General features: G+C 45.5%; 1 protein-coding gene across 2 annotated transcripts in view; it reads left to right on the top strand.

The window, feature by feature from the left end:
- Window positions 1-19,131, top strand: part of MED27 (mediator complex subunit 27) — a 390,553-nt gene that overhangs the window by 330,499 nt on the left and 40,923 nt on the right. For both annotated transcript variants that reach the window (XM_068248917.1, XM_068248918.1), the window contains exon 6: window positions 2,087-2,128. In XM_068248917.1, the coding sequence (XP_068105018.1) occupies window positions 2,087-2,128 (42 nt within the window). The remainder of the gene's footprint in view (window positions 1-2,086; window positions 2,129-19,131) is intronic.

The following is a 19,131-nucleotide window of genomic DNA, read 5'->3' as shown; positions in this document are numbered from 1 at the left end:
TCAACTTCCGGGTCTGCTTCTTCTGCACTCCACCGTGCGGGTCACGTGGTTGCGCTGACGTCATCAGAACTGTACTGCACAGTAGTTCTGCATCTCCGCTCTAACGTCCTGATGACGTCAGCGTGACCATGTGACCCGCGCGGTGGAGCGCTGAAGAAGCCGACCTGGCGAGATTAGCATCTGCAGCGGAGGAGACCAGCAGCCACCGGAGCTGCGACAAGGGCACAGGATGGCTGCCAGGAGCTGGAGGGAAGCCCCAGGTAAGTGGATTTTTTTTTAATTTTCCTTGGACCTCTCCTTTAGAGCAGTAAAATTTCTTGTTACGATTTTGGAGGACATTTCATAAATCTTTTCTGCTACTAATGTTTTATTTCTTATCTGTACTGATCATATCATTTTTTTTTTCACTTCATTGTCTCTTTAAAGGAGAACTGTAGAGAGAGGTGTATGGAGGCTGCCATGTTTGTTTCCTCATAAGCAATACCAGTTGCCTGGCTATCCTGCTGATCCTCTACCTCTAATACTTTCAGCCACAGACCCTGAACAAGCATGCAGCAGATCAGGTGTTTCTGACAATTTTGACAGATATGACAAGATTAGCTGCATGCTTGTTTTTGGTTTGATTCCGACACATCTTCAGCCAAATAGACCAGCAGAGCTGCCAGGCAACTGGTGTTGCTTAAAGAGAATCTGTATTGTTAAAATCGCACAAAAGTAAACATACCAGTGCGTTAGGGGACATCTCCTATTACCCTCTGTCACAATTTCGCCGCTCCTCGCCGCATTAAAAGTGGTTAAAAACAGTTTTAAAAAGTTTGTTTATAAACAAACAAAATGGCCACCAAAACAGGAAGTAGGTTGAAGTACAGTATGTCCACACATAGAAAATACATCCATACACAAGCAGGCTGTATACACCCTTCCTTTTGAATCTCAAGAGATCATTTGTGTGTTTCTTTCCCCCTGCAGCTATCTTCCACTGAAGTGTCAGGCTGTTTCTTCCTGCAGAGTGCAGACAGCTCTGCCTGTATGTAATTCCTCAGTATGTGAAAGCCCTGCCAGCTCAGAGGAGGATTTATCCAGCTTGTAAAGGATAATAAAGCAGAGAGAGGCTGCACTAAACTAAATAACACACAGCAGTGTGCAGAGAGGGGCCTGGAGGGGGGAGATGCATCACAGAACCACAACACTGAAGAACTTGGCAGCCTTCCAGACACAGGCTGACAAGTCTGACAAGAGAGAGATAAGTTGATTTATTACAGAGATGGTGATAGTAGAACGTGCTGCAGTAAGCCAGAACACATTAGAATAGCTTTTGGAACTTGTAGGATGATAAAAAACGGGATGCAATTTTTGTTACGGAGTCATTTTAAAAGGAAATAAATATGGCAGCATCCATATACCTCTCACTACAGTTCTCCTTTAAAGTGGAATTCAGCATCTGGTTATTTAAAAAGAAAAAATTTCATGTCAGCAGGATTTTGACCAACATTATTTCAGATTTCTTGGGCCCCTTTTCAGATGGGCGGCTGAACTGCGTGTTTGCCGAGCAGTTCAGCCACCCGTCTACCACCTGCCAGTGCAATTCTGCTACAATTTAAATGCAGCGGAATTGAAGCGGCTGTAACACCATGCGGCTCAAGCGCTGACGCGCGGTGGCGTCAATGGGCAGCGGAGCAACGTGACATGTTGAGTCTTGGCACAGCAGCGCTCTGATCTCACTCTGTGGGGGTGGGACCGTCTTTACAGCGTCTGTAACAGATGCTAACAAGCGCGCGGCTGGTGCAGGAGAGCAGCTGACAGGCTGTAAATTCACCGCCTGTCAGCTGCCCGTGTGAAAGAACCCTTACTTTGACTTATGAGCAGAAATAGAAACTGTCATACCATAGCCTTGCATTATAGCGCTATGCTTATTGAATGGATCACTTTACTGATTACTGCACAGTTGGTGCCAATCCAGAGGGAACAGGTTGAAGAAAAAAACTAAGCAGCAGAGGGGATGGTGTTTTCTCCCTATAGGTGAATTTTTGCTGAATCCTATGCTTCTGTGTATTTCCATCTTACAGTATTGTTTCTTTTCTTACAGCTGGATATATGGTCAAAGTCCAACTACCAGGTGTTTCAGAAGGTAAGACCAACACAGTGTCTGAACATACCATATACACACAGTGAAGTCTTTATTGCAGCGACTTGCATTCATCTACATCTGACATATTCGACTTGTACAAAGGCGTCAAAAGAATAAAATCAACACGTTTCACAGGCACAATCCTGCTTCATCAGGCATTTAATGTGGGCAACTATGTTGGGTATAAATGAAGCCAAGGGGCCCTGCAGAGAGCAACTTCTTAAGATTAGGAATACTGTAGGGGGTCGGTGGAAAATGAGTTGAACTTACCCGGGGCTTCTAATGGTCCCCCGCAGACATCCTGTGCCCGCGCTGCCGCTCACCAATGCTCCGGTCCCGCCTCCAGTTCACGTCTGGAATTTCCGACTCTAAAGTCTGAAAACCACTGCGCCTGCGCAGCTGCACCTGCCCTCCTGCTGACGTCACCAGGAGTGTATTGCGCAGGCCCAGTATGATTTGTGACTGCACGGTACGCTCCTGGTGACGTCAGCGGGAGCGAGGACACAGCTGTGCAGGCGCAGTGGTTTTCTGACTTTAACCACTTGAGGACCACAGTGGTAAAGACCAGGCTTTTTTCTTTTTCAAAATTGGTCACTGCAACTTTAAGGCCAAGCTGCAGGGCCAAACAACACAGCACACAAGTTTTCTTTTCCTTTTCTCCCCACCAACAGAGCTTCCTGTTGGTGGGGCAGACTGCCCCCCAGATGTTTTATGTATGTGTTTGTCTATATAGATTTCCTTTTTCTTTTATGTACTTGTTCCCCCCCCTCCCTCCGCCAGCCAATCAGTGTGATCAGCTGTCGTAGGCTTCAGCCTATGATCGCTGATCACCTTCAGGTCTCCCAGGGGGACAGCCGTGTCACACGGCTGTCTCCAGTACAGTGCTGCTGCTGATCACAGCGATGTACATGTAATTAGACGGCGGTTCCGCCGTCTAACAGTCTCACGTGCGGCATTCGCCGCTCGGAGACCGAAGGCAGGGCGGAGCTACGCCCCACAAGCACTGTCTGCGCGATCTCCTGCAAACTGCATCCCCAGGACTTGACACCAATTGCCATTAGGCGGTCCTGGGGCGGCCGCCGCCACGCCCATTGGCATTAGGCGGACCCCAGTAGTTAGTCTGAACATTTTGCAACATACTACACCATCAGGGGCTCTCTGTTTTCCTCTTGTCTACATCTGACATATGACCACCCTGCGATATCTCTGAGGAAGCCTGATGGCTGAACATCCTTGCTTGCCCTTGCTCCTCCACAGAGACCTGTCTGAATAATCATAGTTCATTTGCTTTGCCATGTCATTCAGCAGTAAGACAAACACTAAAGAATTAACCTTAACAATCCTCTGTCGATTCAACTCTGACTAATGGAAGGCTTTGCTTTTTATTTTTGTTTGTTTTGTTTTTCCTAGTTATAGTGGTAGATTCTCATTGCTGCATCGCTGCTGAGGGACAGCTAGTGCCAAGACAATATACTTTGTACAGCACTGCTTACTATGTCTGCGCTATATAAATGAATACAAAAATAAAACAAGGAATCTGGGCAATGGGCCTGCTTTGTTAGAAACTGCTGTTGTTTCCCACAATGCAGTGTGACAAGGTTCACAAAACTGTCAGGACCATGGTTATGACCTCACACTAGTAGGGGCTTTGCCACAATATCAGCCTTACATCCCCTAGATCTATTCCTGCTTATCTATTTGGCTGCAGTAGTGTTTGAATCACACCAGAATAGTATGCAGCTAATCTTGTCAGATCTGACAATGTCAAACATCTGCTGCATGTTCAGGGTCTAAGTATTAGAGGCAGAGGATCAGCAGGGCGCCAGCGAACCGGTATTACTTAAAAGGAAATACATATGGCAGCCTCCATATATCTCGCACGTCAGATGTGTCCATTAACAATACTAGTTGCCTGGCTGTCCTGCTGATCTCTGTGGTTGCAGTAATCTCTTAATCACACGAGAAACAAGCATGTAACTAATCTAGTCAGATTACAATCAGAAACTCCTGATCTGAATGCTTGTTCAGGGTCTATGGCTAAAAGTATTCCAGACAGAGGATCGGGAAGTAAATATGGCAGCCTCCATATTCCTCTCACTACTTACTCTACTTTTTAGGCAACTGGTATCCCTCTCACTTCAGTTGTCCTTTAATACAACTCTGTGCTTGCTACTGCTCCAATAGTAACTCACAACCGCATCCACTCTGGCCGGCGAATTTGCAGATTGAGCTCTCTGAATTGAGGTGGTTGAGGATCTCCCTGCTGATTCTGTCTTCCCAATTCCAAATTAGACTTTCAAATTTGGGAGACCTCCCCCACATCCCTGTGAACAGAGCCGAGGTGCAATCAGCCTCCACCTCTCCCAATAAGAGCTGTGTCAGCAAGACTGCTTTTTAGTTGGTACTCTTAATACAAAACCCCATCCTCGCCGGAGGTACCGGAAGCAGCAAGCGCGTGCTTTCCCAAACTTCAGCCTCCTATTTTTAGATGATTTTACTTTTAACACTGCCCATGCTGGCAGAGCAATCATTTTCTGATGGGATGAGCTCAGTAGTTATCCATTGAAGTCTGGTTTGAAGTTTGGCAGAACTCGCAATGTTGATGCGATAATTCTCCAGCTCGGTGGAATAATGCAAGCATGTGCAAGCTTTTGTTTCTCTTGGGGAAGTGGAAGCCGCAGTTCCCAGCGTGGCACCTTATAAGCTAAAGCTCATTATGCAAAACAATTGTTGTCTTGAAAGCAAACATGTTGTGTAAATGTAAGCCGCCTTTAGTAGTACGAGCACCCCAATGTGTTTCAAAAAAATGAAATGTATATTACGCTGCATGACTGTGCTGGTGTCGCGACCAAATGCCAATGTTAGGACAGTGGCAGATCTAGGAAAACCCCCACAAGATTAGAACTGTAAGCTACGAGAGTGCAGGGGGCAGAACCAAGGATGGGCAGAGAGGAGGAAGTACTGACCCTTCCTCCCTGCCAAGCCTCAAAAACGAAGTAGAGCAGGGGATAGAGAGGGAGGAGGATTGTGCTGTGATGTCACAGCACCAGAAATAAAATATATAAAAAGTATATTGTTCAAAACCCTGCTCAGGGGTACATGATCCAGCCACTGCAGGCCACAAAGGCCTGCGTGCTGAAACATTGTGCTATGTTGTGGCTATGGTACGAGTAAAATAAACGAATACTGCAAAATCCAGACGGAGACCCTGTCTTTTCTGTTTGCTGTAAACTGCTCATGCGCCTGGAACATAAACCTGAGATGAATGAAAAAAACAAGTTTTATACATACCTGGGGCTTCCTCCAGCCCACTTCAGGCTGATCGCTCCCTCCTCATCCTCTTCCTCTGCTATGGATCCTGGTTATTTCAAGTCGGGGCATACTGCGTATGCTTGCCCGTCAGGTTCCCATGGCCGGGGGAGAGTTCTGCACCTGCAGGACACTCTCGTCTGCAGGAGGTTGACTGGGTGCTCGTGGTCTGACTGCGCCAACTTAGGAAATTGTTGAGACCCATAGCAGGATGATCCAGGTGGAGGACAGGGAGGGGACCAATCAGCCTGAGGCCTCTTGCACACTACATGAGGTTCCGATTTTTTTTTATTTTATTTTTTATTTATTTTTTATCTGATTCGATTTTTGATTCGGATTTTAGAAAAAAAATGTAGCCACCTGCAGTACCTTTTTTCAATCGGAATAAAAAATCGGATCAGATAGAAATCAGAATCGCATGTAGTGTGCAAGAGGCCTTAAAGTGGACCCAAATTAAAAATACAAGTTTTCAGAAATAACATCTATTTTCTAAATTATAATAAATAGCCTTTTATCAGCTGCATGATGACAAATATAAAATATTTTACATTTATTGGAGGAACCACTCCCTTCCTTTCATATTGCCGGGACAGACTCCGGCAAACTGGTGGAGGAGATAAAAAAACAAAACACAGGCTGCTACTGATGTCACAGGGGAGGTGATCTCAGCTTTTGTGAGATTTCATGTAGACACCCCTGTGAGGGAGGGTAGCTGATAAACACACCCATGATCTAAAACCTCCTACTAAGCTCAGAAGTAATGGTTGCCACCTGTATAACCCTAGTTATGAAAAGAGGAGGGTGAAAAGCATGCACTGAATTGCTCATAGGCTTGAAGGAGTGTTTATTTATCTGTGTATGTGTCAGAGTGGTGCAACTACATATTTTGAATTAAAAAAATGTTTGGTTTGGATCCGCTTTAAGGGGGCTGGAGGAAGCTCCGGGTATGTATAAAACTTTTTTCATTCATCTCAGGTACCCTTTAACAGTGTTTAGAGATCAGCTTTAAACAGGGGGGTTTTGCTAGGACGGAGGAACTGATTGCTAATTTGTAAGCGCACATTACTGAACACCCTCCGGAGCGATCCTGAACTTCGTAATGGGGAGCAGAGCCTTGCCTTTAAGTCTTCCCTTTGTGTGCGGCAAGTCTAAATCTGACTGGCATTGTCTGCCACAATGGAGTCTGGATAAAAGGGAGCGTCTGACTCTCAAAGGGGATCCGGCACAATAGAGGATGAATAGGGCTCCCCGTCGGCCACAGCCAGGCATATCCCACGTCCGTCTATTCTCTCCTTCCACGTGGCATTTAAACTCTCCCGGAAAATGGTCTGTTTTGAGTGCATTCCGCGGCGCCGGCGAGCCAGCCTCCCCAATCTTCTGCGGAGTGAAAGGATTTGGGAAGATGTCCGCACACGCTCTTCTCACAGAGCTCCAGGTAGCCGGCTGCAGGATGAATAGACGATGGCGAGGAATAAACACAACAGTTTGCGGCATGCCGAGCTTTAAACACGCCAAACAAAAGCTCGGAATGCCTATGAATATACCATCGGGAGGTTGGCCTGATTAAGGCCGCCTGCTCGCATTAGCTGATTCACACATAATGGCTCTATTAGTCTGCTGAAAGCCTGATGTAGCACTTGAAGCAACTATATATACTGGAGTGATTTTTGTTTGGTTTGCTTTTTTTTTTTTTTTTTTTTTTTTTTTTTTAATTCCCTCTATTCTTTAAATAAACTTGAAGTGAGAGGGATGTGGAGGCTGACATATTTATTTCAATGTAAAAAATGCATATTGCTGGGCAGTCCTACTGAGCTTCTGTTTCTAATACTCTTAGCCATAGACCCTGAACAAGCAATTCAGTTGAGGTGTTTGGCTGATTAGCCACATGCTTGTTTCAGGTGTGTTATTCAGACACTACTGCAGCCAAAGAGGTCAGCAGGACTGCCAGGCAACTGGTAATACTTAGTGACCTAAACACTGGAATTTTTTTTAACTAACCTCCACACAAGGGGGTAAGTTTGAAGGCAAGAAGGGGGGCGGGTAGGGCAGGCAGGCATCATTACTACGGAGTGCTGATACTCTGGCCCCTGGCCTGTACGATATGCACCATGTTCTTCACTCAATCGGCAGCTTCAGATGGCTTTTGAAATTCCTGCCGGTGTTGCACGCTGCACTGTATGCTGGGAGATGTAGTCCTTGGATGAGTACAGAGCAGTACTCACATCCACAGACTACATCTCCCGGCATGCATTGTGGCGCCTCCGACAATACCGGGAAGAACAAAAGCTTGCAGGAGCTGCTGGTCAGGTAAAGAGGGCACACTGGACAGCTAATTGCTTACGGTTACTTCAGACCAGGGGTGTCAAACTCAAACCGGTAAGGGGCCAAAAGTCTAAGTCGTGGGCTAAATTGTTTATTAACCTGCTGGGCGGTCTGGACGAGCACAGCTCGTCCAGTACCGCCGGAGGCTGCCGCTCAGGCCCTGCTGGGCCGATTTGGCTGAAATAAAAAGCAGCACACGCAGCCGGCACTTTGCCAGCCGCGTGTGCTGCCTGATCGCCGCCGCTCTGCGGCGATTCGCCGCGAGCAGCGGCGAAAGAGGGCCCCCCTAGCCGCCTGAGCCCTGCGCAGCCGGAACAAAAAGTTCCGGCCAGCGCTAAGGGCTGGATCGGAGGCGGCTGACGTCACGACGTCGGCTGACGTCGATGACGTCACTCCGCTCGTCGCTATGGCGACGATATAAGCAAAACAAGGAAGGCCGCTCATTGCGGCCTTCCTTGTTTATTCTGGGCGCCGGAGGCGATCGGAAGATCGCCTCCGGAGCGCCCTCTAGTGGGCTTTCATGCAGCCAACTTTCAGTTGGCTGCATGAAATAGTTTTTTTTTTATTAAAAAAAAACCCTCCCGCAGCCTGCCTGGCGATCTTAATAGAACGCCAGGCAGGTTAATCACTTAATGCAAAACGAACATTTTGAAGCAAACGTTTTGCATGGAGATAGGATTGCAGTGCACCTGCGGATACTGTGGGGGAGGGGGCGGCAGGCACGCACATGTGAACACCTCACCACTAATGGGCTGGCGTTAAGTGGTTAAGATTGAACATTTATTAAAAGATATGCTTTAGCCTGGTCCAATGACCTTCAATCTAATATAACTGAACAACATCTCCTCAGGACCACGTCTAAAATCCTAAAACTCTCAAAGAACAACTCCCACTGGGAACTTTCACGTAAAGTAATTTTCAGGTGGCATCTGACCCCCAGAAGAATGGCCTCATTCTCAGAGGACAACTCCCCCAACTGTTGGCATTGTAAGAACTCAGTGGGGACTTTACTCCACATGCTATGGGAGTGCCCTCATATTGCTCAATTTTGGGACCAAGTGGGACTCTTAATTAATAGCTTTTTCCTTCCCAACTTACGTCTATCAGCTAAATTAGCACTACTTTTAGTAGGGCTGGAGGAGATCCCACTAAATTTGCAGCCCCAGGTTATGCATATCATTCTGTCGGCACTCTCCCAGATTACCAGCAACTGGAAATCGGCCGACTCTCTATTTCCCAACTAATCTCCCTAGTAAACAGCAACCTGAATATGGAATATAAAATCAGACTAAGATCCTCAGGGGACCATAAGATCTTCACCCTTCCTAGTACCTGGTTGGAATACTCTAACTAGAATCTTACTTCCAATATAGCTCCTGGTATACTCCACACCATAAGTAGGTAGTTTATTTAGGTAGTCTAGTTTGACCTCGTCCGTCCTTCCTACAGGTGTCGTACTATATATTCAATACAGAGACGAGCATTATGTAGACACTCTGGCACAGAAACAGGATCCCTGTAACCCTGTATCAAGGGCTAACCATCGGCCCACTGAATTGATACAGTACATTGCTGTCCGAGCCCTGGGGGTTACCTAGTAAGGGTCAAGTTAAAACCCCCAGGATGGACTAAGCGCATAGGAGTGCTTCATGTATTAGCTTTCTCTGCTCTTCATGGGAATAAGACAGACGAGGTGTGTTATTCATAGAATAGTTCGTAAGATTATATGAATGTATGATCAATATTATGCAGTCAGCTGTTTTCATTATTATGGAACTCTGTATCTCATCTTTAAATAAAAATTTATGATGAAAAAAAGATTTAACATTTATTGAACAATCTCAAACGAAGTGATGTAAATATGTTAACTGTGTTGTGCCTGCCCTCTCCCTTCTGCAGAGTAGCGCAGTGAAGTAGTTTAACCTATTTTGGTTCCTGGACGTAGTTTCTACGTCCAGGAACCATGCGCGCTACCGCGCGCCCCCACGGCCATTCGCGCGCGTGCACGCGCACTCCCGGCCGCGGATTCTGTAGCCAGGGAATCAATGTATCGGTCTACGGTGCCCGATCATTGATTCCTCTTCCCCGCTGAAAAAGCGACAGCTTCTCTCGGAAGCTGCGCCTTTTCTGGCCGTTCCCTCTGCGATGAGTCACTCTAAGCGTGTGTTACGCTTAGAGTGACGTCATGTAAACAAACTCATGGCCGCCATCTTGTGGCCAAAAAGTAATACTACACCTGTAAAAAAAAAATAATAATTTAAAATTAACACACATTTACATTATCAATCTATTGTTTACCTCCCACCCTCCCAAAACTACCCAAATAAAATGTTTACAATAAAAAAAAAAACCATTACAATAAAAAAAAAACATGTAAATATTTACCTAAGGGTCTAAACTTTTTAAATATCAATGTAAACATGAAATATTTCTATATTTTTTTTATTTTAAACTTGTAAATAGTGATAGATGCAAAACGGAAAAAATGCACCTTTATTTCCAAATAAAATATTGTCGCCATACGTTGTGATAGGGACATAATTTTAATAGTGTTATAAACGGGGACATATGGGCAAATACAATACGTGAGTTTTAATTATGGAGGCATGTATTATTTTAAAACTATAATGGCTGAAAACTGAGAAATAATGAATTTTTTCCGTTTTTTCTTATTCTTCCTGTTAAAATGCATGTACAGTAAAGTGGCTCTTAGCAAAATGTACCCCCCAAAGAAAGCCTAATTGGTGGCGGAAAAAACAAGATATAGATCAGTGCATTGTGATAAGTAGTGATAAAGTTATAGGCTAATGAATGGGAGGTGAACATTTCTCACGTGAAAACGACGGAACCTGAATGGGTTAATATTTACCTGTTCCAGTGCTGCTATGGGTCTCCCCTGATATTTCTGGCAGCCACATGCTCTATACTGCACACCTCTGGCTCCTGAGGCACGTCACATGAACATAAAAAGTATGAGGAAGCTAAGAGGCGCCAGGAAGAATAAAATATTTTAACATTTCTAAAATGGGGGGTAAAGGATGACTTACCACCCCAGTAAGGACACAATGGTAATGGTCATAAACAATTTATTCTTACTCCAACAATCTGTGCAATGCGTTTCGTGGGTCCACGCCCGCTTCCTCAGGCAATCTAAACCAAGGAGTAACTCAACGTGTCAGTGAGCGTGTTTAGCGCGCTAAACACGCTGACTGACACGTTGAGTTACTCTATTTATATTGCCTGAGGAAGCGGGCGTGGACCCACAACGCTTCGCACAGATTGTTGGTGTAAGAATAAATTGTTTATGACCATTACCATTGTGTCCTTACTGGGGTGGTAAGTCATCCTTTACCCCCATTTTACAATTAAAATATTCTTCCTGGTGCTTCTGTTATCTTCCTGAAATTATACTTGCACTTGTTGGATGGGTGTGATCGCCTTTTTCTGTCTACGGAGAGAAACATCTTAGCCTGAGTGGGGACAGGCTTAACATCCCCTCAAGCGCTATCAGTGGTTGCCTACGTACCAGCAACCCATATTTGTGAGTATAACCTTATACAATTGAATTCACAATTGTCAATCAACAATAATACACTATTGGGGCTCTCGATTTTTTTCGCTTTTCTTTTTTTCTTCATAAAAAGTATGAAAGCCCAGAGCGTGCGATTGCCAGGAAGAACAGAAGAGACACTGTATCGCTAAAGCAGGCAAACATTACACTGCTCTGCTGAGCTACCCCATGTGGGGAGATTGTGTCGGGGGAGGAGGCGTGTCTGAATGGGCGGGGGCGAAATAGTGTGGATAATTGCTGCACCCCAGATCAAACTACCAGTGTTTTAGTTAGGCACACTGTGCTCCTTTAGACAGGAAGGAAGTGTTGAGGTCTTCCTTTTGCTGTTTACAGTGATGGACATTGTAAGCTCTAAAGGGCCACATAAAATAGCAGAGGGCCACATTTGACCTGCGGTGTTTAACACCTGTGTTTTAGACCTTAAACCGCTATCCGAGGGGGTGCAGCTGTACAGTGTATTTAGTGTTCTGTATCGGGACATTCTTCCTCCTATGCTTGGGATTAGGAAGAATGTTGCAATGGAGCTTTGTTGGCCTCTCTGTCCTTTACACCAAATCTATACCTTACATGCAGGTGTATAATGTGTCTTGGCTGTATTCATACAATGCCTTGGTAATCATTATGTAAGGCTCTTGCTTGCTTATCAAGCACTCCCTTTTGTTTTAACTTTAGATATTTGGATTTCTCACACCTCTTTGCAAACTTAGCTGCTGTCTTACACCTGGAAAAAACAAGACTGTTCATAGGAAAGTGAACTAGAAGTTATTCACCAGAGACCCCTTTAGAGTAAAATCATCCCCTAACCTGCTGACTGGTCCATTTCCTCCAGCCATCGGGTAGCCGGTAAATGCATCCCAGGACGCGAGTCGTTAAGGCCTCGGGGCGGAAGCGCTCCCACACCGCGTGGCAGAGCTTCTTCGGGGGCCGCGGCGGAGATGGTGGAGCTCCGTAATGTATGAAAATGTATTCCCATCAATATTGTGCAAGTAAGCTAAAGTGCCAGACGATGAATGCATTCATGAGGCCCATAGATCGGCCTATTGATGATACATGCTCAAGGTGAGAGAGGGCACGATTTCATGGTCATTCACAAAGCCGTCCCTCATCTGTCTTCCCAGAAGCCTTCACATGAGACTAATAAGGTCGGAATGTTACAAACAAATTGTATTTATCAGTTCTTCTCAGTGCGTGGCGATCGATAGCCTCCTTGCAGCCCACATGAAGAAGCACGTGTCGCATTATCATCATGTCCGGCCCGATGTGCATTAGCAAACGTCAATAGCTAAAGCACAAGTTGAACTTGCGTGCAAGAATCCAGCATTTCAAAAACTCTAGTTAATAAGGTGTTCAACTACATTCAAGTTGTGTCTGCACACATAGGGGTTAAAGGGAACCTAAATTGAGGATATGGATTTTTCATTTTAAAATACCAGTTGCCTGACCCTAATGCGGATCCTGTGTCTTTCAGCCACAGCCCCTGAACAAGCATGCAGATCAGGTGCTCTGACTGAAGTCAGACTGGATTAGCTGCATGCTTGTTTCAGGTGTGCGATTCGGCCACTTCAGCAGCCAAAGAGATCAGCAGGACTGCCAGGCAAATAGTATTGTTTAAAAGGAAACCTCCATATCCCTCTGTGAAGGTTCCCTTTAAGGAGAGGCCTAAAACAGATGTGAACCTGCTTAATATTAATCTTTCCACAGCCCTGTGTTAACTAGTTCCCTACCCTGGGCATTTTCACAGTTCAGCTCAGCTCTGATTACTTTGGCAATACCTTTATCAATAATTATCACAACTAAATGATGTATATATATTTTTTTTCCAGGAAAAATTGAGTTTTTGTGGCTATTTGTTTTTGGTAATTACCTTAATTTCTATGCATTTTAAAAGGAAAATAAGGAAAAGTGAAAAAATACACAATTTATCCATTTTCATACATTGTAGCTTTAATGCAAACAGTTCTATTGTACAGTAAACCCACACATTTTATTTGTCTATCTCTCCTGTTTAAACAGTTAATTTGTTTTGATAATGTATTAGATGTAACAATTAATGTATACAATCTGCCACTGTCTGCTCCTGGAACGTGTATTTTACACTTGTTTACTAATTGACTCTGCCATTGAATTCCCTGGGAGGAGGAGAGGGGTTTGACCTGATAACATCACTACAGAGTTGAAAAGTAATGACAGCAGAGATAAACCGTGATTTTGTAGGGAGGAGAGTGCAGAGACTTATATTCACGTCATAGGGACAGCAAGTAGTTAGCCCCAGTAGCCCTGAACTCTTGCACAGGACAGAAGGAAAGAATAGAGAAATGCACTCTGTATGTATTTAGAGAGTTTAGCCTGTCTAATTCCCCTTCATATGTCACTAATCATAAGTTATAATTTGATCTCTCCCCTGTGTCAATTGACTGCCACGGCAGATGAGCTCATTTGAAAGCACTGGATGTTAACCCTTTGTCTGCTTCATTGAAAGCAGAAAGTGGACACACTGCAGATTTATTGTAGGATTTGTATCCACTGTAGGTTATGTTTTTGCTTAACTTTTAGAGCAAAAGAGGAAGTTCTGAGTTCAGGTCCATTTTTAAGAATTTAGTGAATATCCGATTCCCCCCCCCCCCCCCCCCCCAGAGGTACTAATTAGGAGCGTATGCCCACTCTGTGGGTCAAATTAATTGGTAGATCAGAGGTAGAAAGTCCTTATCCGTGTGATGTCATAACCATGGCCCTGACAGTTTCCAGTCTGTGAGGCTTGTTGCATTGTGGGAAATAGTGGTTTCCAACTGCCAAGCAACTTGTATCTCCCTTTGTGCATATGTAGGTCTATTAATAAAAAAACAAACCTTTTAGGCCCGGTTCACATTGGCGGTCGCCGTCCGGAATCGCCGTGCCGGAGCCGGACCGCATGCGGAACGGACGCACGGCATAGCAATGAAAGTCTATGCGTCCGTTCACATGCGTCCGTTCCGTCCGGAGCCGGACCGGATCTGGACTCCGGCGTAAGATCCAACATGCGCTATTTTTTGGTCCGGCTCCTCCAGCAGACGTATCCGGAGCGGAGCCGGACTGTTGCATCCGGCCAATAGAAACCAATGAGAACCGGAGAGCGCACAACACACTGGCCGTAAAAAACGGACGCTCCACCCCACCTCCCATGCTTCCTCCATGCTACAGCGGCCATCCTGGACGGGGACACATGGGTCCAGCGCCCACAGAGTGGAGCAGCAGCGACCTCACGCTGGAGCTCCCCGGCAGCAACATGTCCGATACGTCTGATAACGAGGAGGTGAGGCCCTACAACGACCCCAGAGCTTCTGCCGACCTCCCAGACCCCAGGTATTATTATACAGCTTGTTATCTCAAACGGATCCGGACCGCAACCGTGTTCATACCGCACGGAAAACGGATGCAAACGGACCGGATCCGGAACAGATCCGGATAGGAACCGTACGGATCAGGTCCGGTCCGGATCCGGTGCGGTCCGGACATCCGTTCCGGTTTTTACAAAACCGCAAGTGTGAACGGGGCCTTAGCCTATCACATTGTTAGGGGGTGTGGTTATAGGTGTTGGCAGTTGGCGTTGTCTGTTTTTCTTCCATATCTGCCAGCAGTAAAGATGATTACGTGCAGGCTCATTGTGGCTTAAACAATGTGAACACATTACATCTATTTTTTAACTTTGAAATGTGATTGTTTTCCCCTTTTCGATAACGTTTGATCACCTTCAAACAACCCTGTACCAACCTCTGTACCAAATTAGGCCACCATAACCTTCCTCTCCCCATGCACCGTACCAAGTGCAACCACTATAGCTCCCCATCCCCTGCCCCCCAAAATAGCCAGTGCAGCTTCTATGAGACTTGCCATACCCCATAAGCAGTGCAATGCAGCAATTTGTGTTGCGTACTTCAGGACCAGTCGTGCTCCTCTTCACTTCAGCAACTGATGCGACACACCACAGTACAGCTCCAGAGTGTTTCCATGTGACACTGGAGCATTCAAGAGTAGTACAGAGGTACTGCAGCGAGTAGGCACAAACCCAAACCTAGAGCAGGTAATACACACTGCTCCACCCCATTATGTATATGGGGGAGGGCAGTGGCTATAGAAAGAAGGAAGATCTCTGGGGCCTGTTCCCCTCCCCCCAGTAGTTACAGCAATGCATATAAAAAGTCAGTGGGAACACCTGACAGTGGAGATATCTGTAACTCTCCTTTAGGAAGCACTCTAGCATCCTGGCAGAGCTACCATACATGGGTAGGATGAGGGGAAGCGCCCCACCCAATAGTGATACAGAGGTGTCTGGTAAGTGCAGCGAGGAGGCACAAACCCAAACCTGGAGCAGGTAATACACACTGCTCCACTGCATAATGTATATGGGGGTGGGCAGTGGCTATAGAAAGAAGGAAGATCTCTGGGGCCTGTTCCCCCAGTAGTTACAGCAATGCATATGTCAGTGGGAACACCTGACAGTGGAGATATCTGTAACTCTCCTTTAGGAAGCACTCTAGCATCCTGGCAGACCTATCATACCTGGGGTAGGATGAGGGGAAGCGCCCCACCCAATAGTGATACAGAGAGCAGTAAAGGCATCAAGTTATGTTATCCAAAATAAATCACCATAGTATTGAGTTTGAAATCTAAGCTGGTGACTGTGTAGTCTATTTCCTGAATGGATAAGCCACAATACCTGGTCATACAGCTGATCCACCACTACAGATCTGGCACGTGTGTGGTGGTTGTGGTGTGTGCAGTATGCCCACTGTCCTCTATTGGAGCCCCCCATAGTGGTGTTATCATTGGTTTTTAATGTAGACCTGAAGTGACATGCGATTAACTTATTTACATATGATACCCCTACATAGAAATGTGAAGTATCTTTCTGTGTTCTAGTACAGGAAGAGTTAATCGCTCACTTTTATCCATGCAAAAGAGCCTTTCTGAGCTTGACAACTTGTTGACGTCAGATCTGTTTTTCTGAAGAGCAATTAAAACCTAAAAATGTACCCTAGGTGAAATTGGCTGGGTAATCGGGACACAGAGGCATGTTCGATAGTAAATTGCATACCTCTGTGTCCTTCCTGCTTTGCACTCATATTCTCTCTCCACCCCCCCCAGGAGCTTGTCGGCAACTATAGCAAAGGAGGCGGCGTTCTCTCCATAGTCAAAAACTCCACTTCCCCGCCCATTTACTGCTTCTCGCACCTTCCCCTCCTCTCTGATTGTCAGGCTCAGCGACTGCGGTAAGCGAAACTACCTGATCTGGCAAATTGTTTAACACTCTTGCCTACACAATCGGTTCATAGTACTTAAAATCCGTTGGCACTCCTATTACATGGAAGTGGTTACATTGGCTAATTGTTGACCAGTCAGAATTGGATGTGTGTATGCACCTTTAGCCCTGCCGCACATTTGAAAAAGGTTAACTTATTGACCCCCATTCTTTGTGGCTGCACGCTCCTGGGTGGCAAAGGTGGCAATTGCCCCAGGGTCCATAACCTTTCCGGGGGCCCCTGCCGGACCCCACCAAGTTGTCACCCTTCTTCCCCCCCCCCCCCCACTGCTCCCTGCCCTTCAAGTAGCAGCAATCACTCACTGGTTGCACAGCTGCACCGTCCGCGCATTCATAACGATAATCTTAATCCGAACATTTGTATAGCGCTTTTCTTCTGTAGGATTCAAAGCGCTCAAGAGCTGCAGCCACTAAGGGTGCACTCAAGAGGCCACCCTGCAGTGTTAGTCTTGCCCTGAACTCCTTACTGAATAGGTACTGACCCTAGCCAGGATTCGAATCCTTGCCTTCCATATCAAAGGCAGAGCCTTTGTGTAAACACGTGCCTGATGGAGAAGAGGCATACAGTGTGGCTACGAGTGCACAGACCACCGCCTGCCAGAACAGGTGAGGGATTAATGCTGCTAGATGTGTGGGTGCCCCAGGGAGGAGTGGGGTAATAACCATGGGAGGGGGGAGTTAGTGGGACCCACTCGCTTAAATTTGCCCCACGGCTATGCTTGGTGTGCTTTAGGCAAGTTGCAGACTCTGCACCCTGAGAGTGATTGGAGACCATGTGGGTGTTTAATGGTCATGTTATACCTATTACCGCCAACCTCCTATGGTAAGGCACTCTACCACTTAACCATTCCAGCTGTAAAGATTCTCTTCTATTCCGGTAAACCTTTCCTCCCTAGGAATCTGTCACCTTGTTCTATGTATTGCCCTTGAGATAAAAAGATCCAGTGCCTTGTCTTTATATTGATTTTGGCTCTATTAATAAATTTACTGTAAATTAAATTGCCTACGAGTTTTTTTTTTTTTTTTTTTTTCCCTCTCAAAGTAAATAAACCATTAAAAGTCCCATTTCTTTAATTACTTTAGTTGCTGGCCTATAAACACTCTCCACATCTCCATTGTCCTCTTTATGGTACAACGTCCAGAACTGTATTTTATATTCATGATGAGGCCTAAGGGCCTTTTTCCACTATCAGTGGTTTGCAATTCAAATCTCTTGCGGATCGAGTAACGCCAGGTAGCTGAAAAGTGATGGAATCAGCTGCAAAGATTTCCATTAGTGCAATGCGTTTGCGACAGTATTTTTTCTGTTCGGAAACGTCGTACCTGTTGCATTGTTCGTGCATTTGGGTTCATATACCTTATATGGGACTAGCGCAGAGAAATTGTACAGCAATCCCACTGCTGTGGGGTTTTTTTTTCCCCTGCAATTTGCCAAATTCAAAATATTTGAATCCTGCCATACACTCAACTGATTTTGGCTGAAATTGGGGTAGTAGAAAATATACAGCGTGTTTGAGATTGCTGCATTTCTAATTGGGCCCAAAGAAGTGATTGATTGAAATACAAGATAATATAAATGTCACCTCTCATTTTATAGGACATCTTGTACAGGTCAAGATGTTTTTGCAAAGTGGCTTGGTGACTTTTAGTACCTCTGCTCTGATTTTTCTGTAAACCATGAGGGCCATGGAGTTAATTTGGCAAGTCTGCTGTGCCCTTTTGAGGGCCTTGGAGCCAGAGAACAGACAGACAAGTGGCGTTCAACTGAAGCAGACAACTTCATTGCTTGCATGCGTGTGTGTAGTTTTGTAGACCTTGCTGTTTTTGAGAAAATCCATTTTAAAAAAATTCAGAGAATTTTTTTTTATTTTTAAACCGGTAAAACTACATTTTTCAGCAATGCACTGGGGGCAGACTTGACACTATGGGGGGCAGAGGGGAGCATAGAAGAGGTAGGAGCAGAGATGGCCTAGTGTTTCGACAGATTCAGGTTAAGAACAAACCTACAGTCCCCATACCGTAGCCAAGAATTGAACTTCATCCCAATCAGTAGCGGATACACCCTTTTACATGAGAAACCTTTTCCTTTTCTCAAACAGACCATCAGGGGGCGCTGTATGACTGATATTGTGGTGAAACCCCTCCCACAGTGGGTTCTGACATCACACTGTGGGAGCTTGTTGCATTGTGGGAAATAACAGCTGTTTACATCGGTTTCCAACTGCCAAAAAAGCAAGCAGCATCTCCTTCCAATGACATCACCTGCTAGCAGTAAAAATGTAACCATATGATAAATGTCAATGTAAATCGGGAAGAGGAAAGATTTTACAATGGGCAAACACTGACTACATCCTTTATACATAATTATTGTAAAAATGAAGCACTTTTTTTATTACATTATTTCACTGTGTGTGTGTGTGTGTGTGTGTGTGTGTGTGTGTGTGTGTGTGTGTGTGTGTGTGTGTGTGTGTGTGTGTGTGTGTGTGTGTGTGTGTGTGTGTTTAT

The sequence above is a fragment of the Hyperolius riggenbachi genome, chromosome 8 (assembly GCF_040937935.1).
Source record: "Hyperolius riggenbachi isolate aHypRig1 chromosome 8, aHypRig1.pri, whole genome shotgun sequence".
Taxonomy (NCBI): domain Eukaryota; kingdom Metazoa; phylum Chordata; class Amphibia; order Anura; family Hyperoliidae; genus Hyperolius; species Hyperolius riggenbachi.
This window is presented reverse-complemented; position numbering and strand designations above follow the sequence as displayed.